Source organism: Kwoniella botswanensis, chromosome 1 (genome assembly GCF_036426115.1).
Source record: "Kwoniella botswanensis chromosome 1, complete sequence".
NCBI lineage: Eukaryota > Fungi > Basidiomycota > Tremellomycetes > Tremellales > Cryptococcaceae > Kwoniella > Kwoniella botswanensis.
The window spans coordinates 14681302-14697179 of NC_088599.1; the positions used below are offsets into that span (position 1 = coordinate 14681302).

Sequence of the window (15878 nt, forward strand, 5' to 3'; positions counted from 1 at the left end):
TTGTAGCAGTGAAGGTGAAAGATAGTGATACTGTAGCGCAACAAGGTAGAAATGGTTAGTAGTAGGGTAAATATTGCTGATCATGCGGATCTCGTTTCATATCGATCAATCATCTTTTCTTTTGACTTTCCCCCTTCTGTTCAGAATCTGACATCGTCATAAACTCTTGAGATCTCTCATGGTGATTGTATTGGGCTGACCACATACTGTATAGTATATAATTCTTTCATCTAATTATAGGTACTGTAATTATGACGACACTCTTTCGATTTACTTATCTTTCTTTCTTTCGAAATTGTCCTTCTTTGTTATCATGTAAATACGCATACCCTAGGCAGACATCGTACCTCCACTAAGCGCTCTATCAAGGTTGAAAGCAGCCGATATCAACGTAACGTGGGAGAACGCTTGTGGTGTATTCTACGTCGAACCAGTATCAATATCACAATTAGTCAGTGGTCTGTTTCATAGGCAAGGCATATGATGTGTTGTCCATGTGTACACTTACACCTAAACCTTCACCTCCTGGACTAATTTCTTCAGAATACAATTCCACATGATTGCCATATCCCAAAAAGTCCATGAACATGTTGACGCTATCATCCAGCTCAATGTTTCAGCTACTCAACAATCGAAAAGACGAATAAACTCCACTCACGCCTTCTCCAAATACGGTTTATGATACACTCCAGCTCTAGTCAAAGCCTCCACACACCATAGAGTACATAATGAGAATGCACCTTCCTCACCACCTACACCATCATCCGATATCGCCGCGTTGTATCGGTATACAGAGTTATTGGCTGTCAAACCTCCCTTCTCGGGCCTGAGCATAAGATGAGCATGTTAGCATGACTCGTTCCGCAGATATTGACGTAGCCTCGAGCGAGAGACAAATTTGCTAATGGTAACCCATTAAAATGGGTGATGACTCACGTCTTCAGAATATTCTCCAAGGTCTTGGTGAATCTTGGATCAGCCGCAGACATGAAGAATACCTAAAATCACCTATCATCAGCCGCCTTCTGGTAACAATTAACAACACTATTGTCATACTTACAAGTGGCATAATCACTAAACACAAATTCAACCATATCAGCATCGCTACATCAGATATCATGTACATATGGAGCTAAGCCGACTTACAGACAGCGGAATCCAGGGAATCTTTATCTTCGTAACTTTGACTGAAAAAACCTTTCTCCTCACTAGACGTTTCTAATCAGCTTCTGTACTGCTAGTGTAAGACAGAACAAGTCGAGGAGCTGACTCACTTCCATCCTTTCGATTGGATATCCTCATAGATCTTGTCCCTAGCTTCAAGCCACTTATACCTGTTCGGACAAGGTAAACATCGTTTCTCCGCTAATCTTAATCCTCGATCAATGGCCACCCTAATGTCCAACACTATTAGCATTATTGATGACGAGAGAGTGTGTACTTACCATAACATCACTTTGGAATAGAGGAAATGCTTTGTTTTCCCTCTTACTTCCCTATCATTCCCAAATCGCTTCAATATACGTTCTCTGCAGTATGATGTGATGTGATTGATAGAAAGAGGGACGTACCAGATAGATAGATCGGGAACATCCACTTGCGTACAGACGTAATCTACCACTTGACGGATGGCGACCCATGACTCCCAGCTCTATAGCGACAAAAACAAAGAGCATAAGATTCACCTCACTTCTCAGTGATCTGCTCTGAATGTGGTACTCACTAATGGCTTACTATACTTCTGCGCGAGGTATATACAATCCATCAATTCACCGTAGATATCCTAAACCGCAAAGATGGATATCAGTCAAAGTACATCGGTTGATATTGTATGGTACCGAGACTCACCAGCTGCAAGTGATCGGCTGCACCATTTCCAATTCTAACGGGCTTAGAACCCCTATGTCCTTCCAGATGATCGAGCTCGATCTCTTCCAGATCCTGTAAGTATTTCATAAGCCTAAATCCTAACTATCATAGATGGCAAGCGATATCACGAAGACTTACTTTGCCCCCATGGATGGTGTACACACTGATCATCCGAGGTCAGTATCTTCTGCTGAATCGAATCACAGTGAATGACCACTCACATCTGCAACGATCCATCAGAGTTTCTGTCCCTCAATCGGGCCAAGATGAAATCGACGTATGCGTTGGCTCTATATGAACATTGATCGCACCATCAGTAATGGCATGTTATGTATGGTTATCTCGTTACTGGTATAGTTACGCACTCTTCAGTAAATCCTAATCGAATCAAAGCATACAGTGTGAAAGAGGTATCTCTAACCCAGGTGAATCGATAATCCCTGTGGAATGCACTCAGGTCAGCAAGCGGATATCATACAGGATTCCAAATTGAAGCAAGAACGAACTTACCAATTCCTTTGACCTCCCAAGAATTCGGGTAGTGAGAATGTCGGAGCAGCCACGATAGCTCCCGTCTCTTCGAATACCAGCATTTTGCTGAAGAACAGTGCGAACCCCATGGTAATCAGTGGAGTCCAACCGACAAAGTGTTGATTACTCACAGGACTAGGGCTGATCTATGTACAGCCTCTCTCCATCTGCCTTTATACTTACTCCTATTGATCCAATTCTGCCAATATGAATTTGTATCCCTAATAAGCGCTTTGAGAAGAGACTGCATATAACATCGTATGGTACCAATTAGTGCTAATACGAAACAATTATATAAGAGGTACTTACAAGTGTCAACATGGGATTTTCTTTTGGTCGTAATTTAGAAGCAGCCGATAACATAGTTTCCAACGGTATACCCACTGACTGAGCTCTTTGAGGGTTTGGATTGGCGATTCGTTCATGTTCCGCATTGGTATAACTGAAATCACCACATTCTCTCAAGACGAAATAGACACATTGCCCTTCTTCCAATTCAAAATTCGAGGTTATGGCTGGACCTAACAGTTCACGATTTTTCAGTTCTTCTACCTGAAGTTTGATGGAGGGATCTGAGACGCATTGATCAGTCGAGTTGGTAAGGTATCGTAAATCCAGGGTGAGTGATGGAGAGGTGAATAGACCTTTGTGGGTGTGTTCGGTTTCTGATGGGACAGAGTCATCGTCTACGAGCTATACATTTTCAAAGAGTATTGGCATTAGTGTCATTGACGACAACTCCAACAATTCTTTGAAAATCCTAACGATGACCCCAGGATTTCTGTAAGGGATATAAGACTGAGATTGCACCCACCTCAGTAGTATGTTTATCCCTGCAATAGTTGAAAGCCGGAGCACATTCCATTCTAAAAGGAACCTTTCCCCTGATACTTTCTACTTTCCTGATTAACCAAGGTAAAAAAGATCTGCTTTGTGATCCTGTCAAGTTCGCTCCTTTAGGTACAAGTAGATCGGTCATTACTCCTACACCTTCCTCAGAGAGGAATTTGGTGACTAGGACATTGGAGTTCGGGGCGTATGCTTGTTTACTAGTATTTCGTTGGGTCAGCCCGCTGCTCTTTGCCTCTGAGAGTTGATGACTTACGGTTTGAAAGGCCATGTTCTGTCAATATCGGATTGTACCAGAATCAGCTAAATAAGATACTCGTCTCGTAGGACATGCACTTACGGAGTGATAGAGAAATGACCTCCTTTGTTGGCATCTACCAATCTGGCGAAGACACTAGTACAACAATCCATGTAATCAGTGATGTCGCTCTTGGTATTCAGGGTTGTAGTCTAGCGGAAACATACCTCGGGGAATCAAAGTACGGAATACACATCGATTCTATGGATCCATCCAGACTGACCAGAGCAGCAGTCTACGATATACTTGATCAGTATCCCACTAATCTTGTAGCATGATAGCCAGACTAGCGAGACTTTACTCACCCTGAGGTTCCCAATCAATGCATGGTCCTGCAATTTGACCATATTATCAGCGACCTGGTCTCCGTGCATGTCACATTGTTTCACCTACTTGGATCCCCCTGATGGGTGCACCAGCAGCATCGCAATCTTCTTTGGGATGATCCATAGCTTCGTACTGAGCGTCGTTGTGGATTTGAGTAGGAGGCATATTGAGAAAAGATCAAGATATATATATCTCAAGCGAGATTTTCTACGATGTGTGAGACGGTGTGTCAGAGTGAGTCAATGACGGTGTCTGAATGTCTGTCTGATTACGATATGTATGATATACGGTGTATACAACTCGATTGATTTCTTACGGCACTCTGTCCTTTTGATCTTGATATATCTCCTCGATCAGGTGTGGTCGTCGTCGCATGCTGCTCCCTGTTCTCAAACATTCCTACGGTAACCCGCTCAGTGTGGTCTGACGTCAGATCGGGTCGATAGATCCATCGGAATCTTTCTAACACGTGGTGCACAGATCGTTCCTAGGTCCGTGCGCTTACCTTACCAGATTGTTAAAGCACTATCGTTGTATGGACTGTTTCGTTGTTCCACTTGCAATAGATAACATACGATGCCAAACGATCCAAGGAGACAGCTCAGTGTACCAGTTCAACCCACCTATCGACCCACTTCACCTTCACCTAAGACTGCACCGCCAGTCACAGTCACAAATCAGCAGCGGAGACCATCTTCCATCGATGGTAATACCACCGCATCAAGCTTTCAACCTAGGTTCTTACCGCCGGTGAGGAAGAGGAGTTTACCCCTGGCTTCGAGGAGTGCTCAGTGGGTCTGAACTGGAGCTATCAGGCCTCGTTTCATTAAGTGCTGATGATATGCGTAGTCCACTGCAAGTAGAGATTGATCGGCTAACAGCTGTGTGTGAAGAACATGAAAGAGTGATTAGATCAAGTCTGGTCAGTCCAGGCCATCCGCGTTCATAAAAGAGAGGTCGCATTCCAGCTGACATAAGACGTGTCGTGAGTCTAGTCAACGATCAAACATCATGTGATGACCAACATGCCAGACGTATTCGAAAGAGTGAACAAGATAGATGACGATGCGGAGGTATGTACCTTGTACTTGAACTACGATTACCATTCGTAATTGACGGACTTGGTTCTTTACTTTGTAGGCAATAACAGCATCATTACAACAAACATTATCTGCACATATTCCACCATTCCAACAGCATCTACATAAGATCGTATCGGACAGATCGACAGATGTCGAATTGATGAAACAACGTACAACACCTTGGAACGATGTAGTTTCTTCTGATCATACATCTCTATCCAGTCTCTCGAAAGGTATCAATGGGAGTGGGAATGAACACGGTATGATGAGACTACAGAGGATAAGTGAGCTGGATGGAGAGGGGGGAGATGCGTTGACAAGGATTGAAATGTGGGCGGATGAAGTGGTCAGTGTACTTTTATGCTTTAGTTCTACCACGCGCCTAGTCCAGACTTCACATATGATCGACTGGGATGACATAACTGACAATGATATACCTCTCTTTCAGGACATGTACCTTTCCTCTGAAATAGTCCGGGTTAAAGAGAAATTAGCAACCAAGACAAGTAAACGGCAATTCCTAAAAAGACTGGTTATCTGTTAGTACCCGGTCATTCATCTTGTCTGTTCAGTCCTCAACAGTACCATCGCTCACACAAGCAAGAACGATCAGAGCAACAATGCTGATGATCTGTCATCTTCCACAGTTCTTTTTTGGCTGCTGATCGCAATGGGTCTGTCAATTGTATTAGGTCTCCTGGCTGCGAAAGGATACGATCATTTCTCGAATCTAACGTGAAGTTCACGATTATTGATGTCAGCTTGTAGTGTGTATGTATATAGAATCATTGACTATCTCATGTGATCATAACTCAGTCATCCAGTGTGTTTCAGCGCCGGACTGTGTTTTGATTTCTTGCCCAGATGATCGTCCGGGACTTGATAAGGCGTCAAGAAATGATGAGTTGAGATGTCTCAACGTTCCCCTTTGAGTTTCATCTGCACTTCGCTCTAGAGGTAAACGAATACGTAGTGCAACCACCAACCATATCAAGCACGTTATACATCGGTGATTTTGAAACGTTCAAAGTGGGATCAAATACATGATCGCTCTGCCCAAAGTGGAGCACCAGTAGAAGCGTTGAGATTAACTTCAGCCAGCAGGCCGCTGGAATCCGAGTTATTTGGTGAGGTAAATCGCTTTCCTCTTCCCTTGTATCTTCCTGTACTACGCTTATCGGTGGGAAATATATGCTTTGAGAGATCACATCAGAGGTAGAACGTATGTTTCTTTATGCATATGAACTTATGGACATTATCATCTACACATTGCACGTTGTTCTTCAATATTCTCATTCGCAGGTGGTACCAGTGGCACAGACCATTGATGTGGTCACTTTCGACGATTTCTGTGATCTTGGCATTCCTTGGCACCTCTTTCGAACCAATGAACGTTCTTATCGATTAGCCATTCATATCTCCCTCTTCAATTAGAACGTTTCTGAACTCTTCAGAATCATATATATATATCCATCATGCATAGGTGATTTAGGGGAGGAAGACCTTCTAGAAAAATATGTATCTTGGCGATTATGGTGAAGACATTCGTTCATTTTTCGACTTCCTTGCTCATAGGTGATGGAGTAGGTGAGAGATGGATGATAATGAGAGAGGATGCAGTACAGACTGATCAGCTCGATATATATATAATCGATTCATGTACATCAAAAGAAAGAACTGGTTGATTCTCTACACATCACTCATTACAAAATTTGTGTCTCGGACTATCACAAGATATCGATACACAGATTGGTCAAAGATACCTCTCAATCTACCAAACCTCCGCGAGAAATAGGGATACACTTGTTATTGACTGGAACGACGATCACCACTCAGAAGAACACAACCCTTCAAGATGCCTTACATGCATCAATACGATTATATCTTTGCGATTGCGATTCTGTGTGAGTACACTCATCTTCTTTACGGATAGACAGCCACTTATACTAAAACATTCGTTCTTCAAGTCGCCGCATTGGACGCATTCAATATTGGTGCCAACGAGTAAGTCCACACGGCTCTATCTTCTCAGTATCTAATCTAATCTAATTCACAAATATCATACGCATGATAATGTGATTAATCTGATCTAACCCAATTGAGGTGACAGCGTTGCCAACTCATTCGCTACATCCGTATCATCTCGTTCCCTCACCCTCCGTCAAGCATGCCTCGCCGCAGCCGTGATGGAATTCCTAGGAGCAGTCCTGGTAGGCGCAAAAGTAGCAGGCACAATCAAAAATGGAATCATCTCCCTGTCGGCCTTTCAATCTAACGCAGGTGTAGAAATGTTAGGTTTCACTTGCGCATTGGTGGCATCAGCAACATGGTTGATGATCGCCACTCGAAACTCTTGGCCAGTCTCTACGACATATTCAATCGTCAGTGCTCTCGCCGGTGTAGGAGTGGCTATACAGGGTAAAGATGCCGTTCAATGGGGATGGAATGGCTCTAAAGGTATAGCAGCCATCTTCGCTGGATTCATTATCGCTCCTGGAATTTCAGCTGGTTTCGCAGCTGTGGTGTACCTGATTACGAAATACGCCGTATTAGAAAGGAAAAATAGTATTAGAGCAGGAATGATGATTGCTCCTGTTTATTTCTTTACTGTTGCTGCTGTTTTGACTATGTCTATTGGTAAGTCACTTTCCTCTTACTAACCTGCAGACATGATCACTTTATGGGTATAGCAAATTGTCCCATGATGTACGATCGATAGGCTGACGGCGTATGCGTGTCTGTCGGATTACAGTGTACAAAGGAGCACCATCTTTAAACCTCGATAAACTATCTCAAGCTACCATTGCCCTCGCTATCGTCTTAACGGGATTAGTCGTAGCCATTTTATCAATTTTGTTCTGGTTACCTTACGTACATGCTAAAGTGGTCAAGAAGGATTATACTATCCGATGGTATCATTTCTTCTATGGACCATTGCTATGGAAAAGACCTGCTCCGACTGAATCACTCGAACATGCTCATCAACATGTACCAGATTATAGAGTATTAGGAAGAGATGATGAGAAGAAGGGCTTTGAGGACGGTACTCATCCCTCTACATTACCTATCAATAGTAAGTCTTGTACTATAGTATATCATCATATCGAAATGGTATAATAGTGACATTGATCATATTCTAATACTGTGTGTGCTGAAATTACAGGTCAACAACCACAAGAAGAGGGTTCACCAAACCGAGTCAAGAACGTCGAACTCGGAGGTGATCTTGAATCGCAGTCATCTCCCACAAGACCTCATAAACCCGTTCCATTAGAAGAAGTTGAAGTGGACCCTACGACTCAGATCGAAGGATTATGGATCCTACCTAGAAACCTTTGGGTTATCATAAGATATAAAATCCCTAAGATCCTTCTTCACGGTTCATCAGGTTAGTCACGTCTACGCCTCTCGACCATTTTGGATATGCTAGGCTCACACGATGTGATTGTCAGTCGACGTCCACGCCATGCAAGCTGGTAATGGAACCAAACAAGCCAATAGAATTCATGAGATGCATGAAAGAGCTTCTCAGTATCCTAACGAGGTGAGTACACTACCTCATCTCATCAGAATTAGTAATGTGCCTATCCAAGAGCTTATACATCGCTTGTTATGGGGATAGACCGAACATATGTACTCTTTCTTGCAAGTTTTGACAGCTTGTACTAACTCTTTCGCCCATGGTTCGAATGATGTTGCCAATGCGTAAGTAATTCTTTCCGCAAACATATTGTATCACTTCCATGTTGACATTTTGAGGTTGTTACCTTCCTTTGCTAGTGTCGGTCCATTCGCTGCTGGTAAGTCTCCTCTTCGTTCTAATCACGTAGGTTCATGTTATGTGCTAATTCGTCCCGATTAGTATACTACGTATGGTCCCACGGCGAAGTTACCCCCAAAGATACACCCACTCCAACTTGGATCCTCGCATTTGGAGGAGCGATGATCGTCATTGGTCTAGCGACATACGGATACAATATCATGGCTGTATTGGGTAACAAGCTTACCATGCATTCACCTTCTCGAGGATTCTCGATGGAATTCGGAGCTGCCATCACTGTCTTACTTGCCTCCCAGTATGGCATTCCCGTTTCTACCACTATGTGTATTACGGGTGCTACGATGGGTGTAGGAATTTTATCTTCGGGTTGTAAGTATTTTCTCAGATCGATAGTGTGCAGAGCTCACTTGAGATCTCGATCACGTATAGTCAAAGGTGTTAATTGGAGATCGTTAGGATGGATCTTCTTAGGTTGGGTACTTACCGTTCCTGTACGTTATCCTACCTCACGCTTAAAGGTAAGGAACAGCAGACCAATGCTAATCGATTCGATGTTGAATGATAGGTCGCCGGTGTGTCTGCTGGTTGTTTGATGGGTATCATCTTGAATGCTCCTCATTTCTAGGTGGTCGAATGGGGTTTATATCTATCTGAACTTTCAATCTCATCTTATCTTTTAATATTTTTAGACTTCTTCTTCTCTTTTATATTCTTCCTATCTATCTGGGAAGTCATCCACGACGTACTATAATCGATGATATAAGCGGAAACATCGATGCATGCAACATGATTGAGATAGAACCAAAAACCGAAAGCCTGAAGCTGAGCATGCAACTCGACGCTATCCCATTATAACCTCCACTTCCACTCGCTCACATCACTCTTCAAGGGAGACATATATATGTTAGCTCATTTCATCTTCCACTCGGATTGATCCAATCTGTCTTACATCCATTCGTCCTCGGGAAACAGAACAGCGATCCCGTATGGTATGAGTCAGTCATTTCTCAACGTTGGAAAGCAGAAATGACCACAGCAATTTCATTCCACGCGGCATTCCTCGAAGACATCCTCAATCGTCAGACCAAAAGGCGAAGGACGATAGACCCAGTGTATGCATTCCCACACCAACCACAATTACATACCAACAACCGTCCCGAGCCTTCGCCAGCTGGTAAATCAGCTCCAGTGGACCTAGTGAGTAAAGACAATGTGATCAACTACGTGAAAGAAGAAGAGACCATAAGGAACGATTATTGCGATTGGTTCGCAAGGTCGGAAGAGAATGAGTTCCCGAGTAATTGGATATTAGGAGCGAGGGATGAAGAGATCTGTGAAGAGTGAGTTACTCATAGCTATGTCGTTCTTGGTCTTATTGAGATACAATACCTCTCAAATATGGCCTTGTCACTTGCTGCCCAATCACCCTCGGTCTCATGTGCATTGTTCAAGTCCATGAAGGAACAACTCGAGCCATCTGGACTAAATTGCATCTATTTACAGATATCCAGCTCTTAAGAAACTCATGAATCTCAAATCCTCCCTCGTCTCCACCCATTCCCATCCCGCTTTATACCTACAACTTCCATCCGACTCTCCCAATGCAGTACAAAGCGGACTGGGCACCAACAAATTCGATGTCATCTTGATTAATCCACTGGTGTCATCTTGGGAACAAACATCCAACTTACCTATCCGTCAGATATCATCCGATCCAAGCTTCGTATTCCTTTGGGTGGGAAAGGGGGATAACGAAGGGTTGGAGAGGGGAAGAGAATGTTTCGCGAAATGGGGATTTAGGAGGGCGGAAGATATAGTTTGGGTGAAGACGAATAAACAAGACTCCTCTTCAAAGACATATACTCACGCTGCCGACGAAGATCGTAAAAATGCGAATACAAATCAAGAGCAAGATGAAAATTTAGGGTTGCAAAGTGTTACGAAAAGAAGAAAGATCGAAAGCGGTTCATTATTCGCTAGTCAGAAGGAACACTGCCTAATGGGTATAAGGGGAACGGTCAGGAGATCAACGGATATGAGATTCGTACATTGTAATGTCGATACCGATGTGATGATTTGGGAAGGAGATGACGGTGAGTCACATACGTGCCGGCCTGTTTTGACTTGATCCCTCCTATAACGGTGTCGGCTTTCCGCTGATCTGTCACTCTTCCTGTTAGATCGCAATTCTCCAGTATTCCCACCATATCTCTACACCCTCATCGAAAACTTCTGTCTCGGTACCAGACGACTGGAATTATTCCCCACATCGCCCAACCCACGTAGAGGCTGGGTCACAGCCTCTACCACTCCCGTCTGTTCTATCACGACAGAAGAGGTGGTCCCATTCGATCATACGACTTACCCAGCGATGATAACAGAATCAGATGGTAGACCTGTGTTACCCTATCATACAGAGATCGACTCCTTACGTCCTAAATCACCTCAACGTCGTCCACGAAATCTACCTGGTGGAAATGGTGGAGGCAATTTGACACCTAACAGTACAGGTAATAGACCAAGTCCGAATCCTAATCCGACTTCTTCAGGCTTTAGATCACAGAATAGACAACGCCAACAACCTCAACAGCAACCCAATATGGGCATGAGCATGCAGGGCTATAATCCTTTCAACGGGCAGGTGAATAATCCTATGATGAACCCTATGGGAATGATGGGCATGGGCGTAGGTATGGGTATCATGCCATTCGCAAATAATCCTTATGGCCAGATGGGAATGGGAATCAATAACGGACAACCTGGTAATTTCGCTCAGATACCTATGGGTATGCAAATGCCCATGCAAATGCCTATGGGAATGGGAATGGGGATGGGGATGGGGATGGGGATGGGGATGATGCCTTTTGGAGGAAGTGGGGGTGGATTCGATCCAATGAATATGGGTGGATTCAATCCTCAACAAGGTCAAGGAAATCAAAACCAGCAGAATCAGGGTGGAATGGGATGGCAAGGCAGTTGGCAGTGATGATTTGGTGGATTAGTACGAATTGGTTCAATCGTGCTTCTCATGGCAATTAACAAAAGTAATGAATGATGATAGGTCTATGTATGTCAATGAAAAAGAAATACATGTGACGATATAGTACGTTCTGAGTCGCGGCACGCTGAATCATGCTGAAGACATTTCTAACAGAATAGCTCCATCTGACATACTGCTAAACCAGGTCATCCTACTGCTTCGATTTAGCAGCAAAGGCTCCCACGACTGCCCAGGGCACATCGGCTCCAAAGTCCCATAGCTGTTCGATACAGTAGTCCATCAGTCAAATTCTTATAAACTCCTGTTACGATCTGATCACTCACCTGATTAGTGGCTCTCACATGGGAGAAGTTTGACGTCGTTGTCACTTAGAGTGAGACATCTCTTATCATCCCCTATTCAAGTAAAATGATTAGTGTAAAAGTGAAAGAAGAACCAGTTTAGCAAGTGCGGAGTATTGTAACTTACCAAAGTAAGCGAACAAAGTACCCTCTGGACGATATGACCATACTTGGACGGGAGTGGGATCAAGACCTTTCTGAACCGTCACGCCGCTACCTTCAGTTTTACCTCTTTCCAGACATAAATCTCCTTCCCCTGCGAATACGATAGCTTGTAAACCACCGATATCTCTTTGAACATCTTCCCATTTTTATGACTCAGCTTTGGCGTTCGAAGGTTCAACACATTCGGTACTTGTATTGAGAGACACAGCAGTCAGTGCCGGATTTGCTCCTCCAAGGAATGATACGAAGTAACTCACAGCTTGACTTTGGCACCCGCAGCAGGCTTGTCACCCTCGATGCTCAGACAGAGATCTCCACGTGATCGAGCTACAACATGCATCATATAACATGCGAGTCAGTGACCTGGTGTCTACTTGAGAAAAGAGGTCCATACTCACGAGTGATGGTTTCGATAGCCGAGACAGCGCCGAGAATCGCTACGAGTGTGAACGAAGCTCTGTATATGATGTTACTAGACAAGCTCAGAGGTCTGAATATTCAGAGGGTGTTGGGGATATAAGGCCAAATGAACAGAAGGCAAATTGATAAGTAGGTAATCTGTTTGTGAACAAGGATTCTGATGCAGGTATTCATATCATCTGGGGGACAATTACCATTTGCGTTCTAGCCAGCTCGGTGTCAAGCTCGGTTTCATCCCCAGTCTTCTCGTCAGTAATACAATGACAACACAATAAGTGAGGACGAGTGTAACATCCTTTTTCAAGGCGGTGAAAGGGTTCATCGAAAGGTATTGCTGATACAGTAGTCCAACGGGTGAAAATTGAAACTACAGGAGGGTCATCCCGTGTACAATACCGAAGTAGAAGCGCCCGAGCAACGGAGGATAGAGGCGCAGGAACAGAATTCCGCCTTTCGCACAGGGCACATTAAGGTACATAAAGGGAAAGGCCACATATGCATAGAAGCTGTACTGTAAGTAGTTTAAGCTTGAGTGAGTTTCCACATCTATGGTACAGGATATCAGTTGACGTCAGCGATCTGTGAGCGGATCGTTGTTTGCGAAAGGTTCTCACTTACCTGATTGGTGTTACCCTCGAAGCAAGGCCAAGTTTGCAGAGACTTCTCACTCGCATAGGGCTCCCCTGCCCCTTGGTAATGTTCTGAACCTTCCTGAACGTCCAAGCATTTTTGGTTGCCGTCTACATACAGTACAATCATGAAACTCAATATCGATTACAGTCAGACCCTGAAACATGGTACAAGAATTAGCTCACCGAAGTATGAAAAGATCTGTTGATCGACATGTTTCCAATTTTGAGCGGAGGTGGTACCGCCCATACATTCTTGAAGCTGGAGAGCGCTTCCATCATCGGAATCATCGCTTCCCCTATCGATACAGAGACTGGGATCGCACTCCAGAGCGATAGATAAAAAACCTCCTTGATCTTCTTCTGAACATGTAAATCTTTGCAGATGCGCATATGGGTCGGAATCATCGAAACATGTAGAACTGCGATGATAAATCAGTGCTGAACCGAATGGGTTAGAGGTGATAGAGGTGATAGAGGTGATAGAGGTGATAGAGGTGGTATTCGAGTATGACATACATTTGGATAGGAGCCCCTACGACGGCTCCACCACGCATGACAGTAATACAAAGGTTATCTTCCCTGGCAGCTGAAAAATAATGTGTCAGCTTATGGTGCATTGACGTAGCGACGTCGACTCACGCTGAATTTTAGAAGCTCCTTCTTGCCTTTTTGCGAATCTACGAGGTTTGGCAGTGGCGCTGACAGAAGCGATCAAGGGGAGAATGGGGAAGAGAGTTTTGACGAACATCATTCTCGTATATGCGTTTTTGGATCTTTCCGAGAATTTTGTCGATTTGGGGTTGACTGCCGGTCTGACTATACTATTATGAATGTAAGCTATTATGAATGTAAGCTATTGAAAGAATGACTGGTCTATTTCTATTTCTAATTTTGTGCCCAGTAATTGGCTTTTATACGGCTGTCTTATTAATGGATAAAGAAGGAGAGCATCGATCCTGGAAAGAATTTACTATTTATATATGTTGGCGATAGTTTGAGGTGTTGCATTGTCGCCAAGATATAATTTGAGCATATAAAGGTGAGACAGGGTACATTCAAATGAAAAGATCGATTGTAGTGGTTGTAACATCGTGAAAAGTAGCTGTGACAACGAACTGCTCCCTCAAAGTACTAACTGCCTCTTTTTTACTATTTGCTTTGTCTTGAGCAGCTCTGGGTCAAGCACCCAAAGGAAAGCCGTCTCCCATAAGACAACAACTCGAAACTTCCCAGGCCACAGATGGATGGAGATGTTTCGTGCAGATGACACCGCACAAGGACAAGGGCTGATCTTTCGATATGCCACAAGCAGTCTCCTGCTACTGATGTTATGGTGATCTGTACGCAATCCTCTCCCAAAAAGCATCCGGGCAGAGTGTTAGGATCCTCACGTCAATGGCTGGATACGATTTGCTTGGCATGCAGTATCCTTCCTGCACGCATCAACGAAGCGAGTCCACACAGATTGACAGTTGCATGCATATACAATACATAGACATGGACTATAGACATTCCGGCTGCCTATGGACTGCTCTTCTTCGACGAACTTTGTTTGACTACTTAAGATACGGTGTATCTCTGATTTCAAAGCAAGCTTCAGGTCAGCTCCGTCATGCTGGTAGCAAACTGTCTCTAGTACTTACAAGGGGGTCATCCATTGTCCAACAAGTTTGAATGTCTAACTCAGAGTCGCTCTTCTTGTGAAAGCAGTATGCTGTGATGATTCATGCCCGTCAGCTCATTCCCAATTTTGCTCATCGAGAGCGAAGAGATAACGCACCATTTTGGAAAGAAAGGAAGCCGTCGGTAGATTTGCTGATCAATTGACCGTTGGTGTTAGCACCGCAGGTACCGAGAGTCAACACATCTCCGCCCTGAGCTCTACTACCTCCGTCCAAGCAGAGAGAAGGGTTAAATTTGACGGCGATTCTAACCCTGTCCCAAGTAGGGGATGAGGTGACGTTGAAAGCTTCAAGAGAAGGGTTCAAACCGCATGTTTCGCTATTTGTACGGAAGGTAAGCTTCCGATCACACACCAAAAAAGACGACAAGACGAGGCGACATACATGCCTACACTGGCACCAGCGGTTGCGCTTGAAGCAGCGATACAAAGGTTGCTGTTGCTGGCAGCTAAAGAGATATCAGCGTCTTCATGGCTGTAAGCAGTTGGCGGTACTCACGGTGGATGGTACCGGTGACTGCTCGAGGAACAGCGGAAGCTGAGGCGAGCCCGAGGATAGGAAGGATAGCGAGTAAAACACCGGCCAACATTTTCACGGAGCGTATGATGTGGAATGAATATGAGTAGGTTGGGGGAAATTAGCCTCGTCTTACGACCAACAATCAAGGGTTTTTATATGTTTCCTTTTGCAAGCTGACACCAACGTTCACGACCCGGTTATTGCGGATTTGTCAGCTGATGAAATGGACCCATCGGAATGTAGAGGAAGGACGATGATACAAATGAAGTCAAGGAGGTAAGGGAGATTGATTGAGGTACGCGCAGTGCTCCCTTTGAGCGTTCGATCGAAGGGAGGTGTGGGATGTACAGTACTGTACTGAGGACTCAGTCGAGGCTCGAA

At 44.2% G+C, this 15878-nt stretch overlaps 6 protein-coding genes across 6 annotated transcripts; 3 read left to right on the plus strand and 3 right to left on the minus strand.

Annotated features, from left to right (window-relative positions):
• Positions 1-330: 330 nt before the first annotated feature.
• L199_005551 (uncharacterized protein) lies at positions 331-4039 on the minus strand (the record flags this gene model as incomplete). Its single annotated transcript, XM_064891261.1, has 23 exons — positions 331-420; positions 509-596; positions 659-826; positions 937-998; positions 1061-1074; positions 1147-1208; positions 1275-1394; positions 1446-1496; positions 1572-1651; positions 1724-1783; positions 1849-1941; positions 2008-2032; positions 2091-2159; positions 2235-2309; positions 2380-2466; positions 2532-2644; positions 2710-3093; positions 3215-3449; positions 3506-3523; positions 3590-3643; positions 3715-3782; positions 3853-3879; positions 3941-4039. 23 exons carry the CDS (start codon positions 4037-4039, stop codon positions 331-333), a joined length of 2142 nt encoding a protein of 713 aa, XP_064747333.1.
• A 411-nt stretch (positions 4040-4450) lies between these two features.
• L199_005552 (uncharacterized protein) lies at positions 4451-5695 on the plus strand (the record flags this gene model as incomplete). The annotated part of the gene is made up of 6 exons (XM_064891262.1): positions 4451-4665; positions 4724-4796; positions 4870-4947; positions 5015-5302; positions 5405-5495; positions 5649-5695. The coding sequence occupies 6 exons, from the start codon at positions 4451-4453 to the stop codon at positions 5693-5695; spliced, it is 792 nt and encodes a 263-aa protein (XP_064747334.1).
• A 1116-nt stretch (positions 5696-6811) lies between these two features.
• Positions 6812-9362, plus strand: L199_005553 (uncharacterized protein; the record flags this gene model as incomplete). The annotated part of the gene is made up of 11 exons (XM_064891263.1): positions 6812-6860; positions 6924-6960; positions 7067-7593; positions 7709-8029; positions 8120-8344; positions 8409-8500; positions 8579-8661; positions 8737-8756; positions 8819-9106; positions 9167-9228; positions 9303-9362. The coding sequence occupies 11 exons, from the start codon at positions 6812-6814 to the stop codon at positions 9360-9362; spliced, it is 1764 nt and encodes a 587-aa protein (XP_064747335.1).
• A 401-nt stretch (positions 9363-9763) lies between these two features.
• Positions 9764-11723, plus strand: L199_005554 (uncharacterized protein; the record flags this gene model as incomplete). Its single annotated transcript, XM_064891264.1, has 3 exons — positions 9764-10077; positions 10241-10830; positions 10918-11723. 3 exons carry the CDS (start codon positions 9764-9766, stop codon positions 11721-11723), a joined length of 1710 nt encoding a protein of 569 aa, XP_064747336.1.
• Positions 11724-13186: 1463 nt separating this feature from the next.
• L199_005555 (uncharacterized protein) lies at positions 13187-14044 on the minus strand (the record flags this gene model as incomplete). Its single annotated transcript, XM_064891265.1, has 5 exons — positions 13187-13210; positions 13283-13404; positions 13480-13715; positions 13813-13882; positions 13936-14044. The coding sequence occupies 5 exons, from the start codon at positions 14042-14044 to the stop codon at positions 13187-13189; spliced, it is 561 nt and encodes a 186-aa protein (XP_064747337.1).
• An 812-nt stretch (positions 14045-14856) lies between these two features.
• Positions 14857-15567, minus strand: L199_005556 (uncharacterized protein; the record flags this gene model as incomplete). The annotated part of the gene is made up of 5 exons (XM_064891266.1): positions 14857-14874; positions 14940-15010; positions 15077-15297; positions 15363-15426; positions 15477-15567. The coding sequence occupies 5 exons, from the start codon at positions 15565-15567 to the stop codon at positions 14857-14859; spliced, it is 465 nt and encodes a 154-aa protein (XP_064747338.1).
• Between the last annotated feature and the right edge of the window lie 311 nt (positions 15568-15878).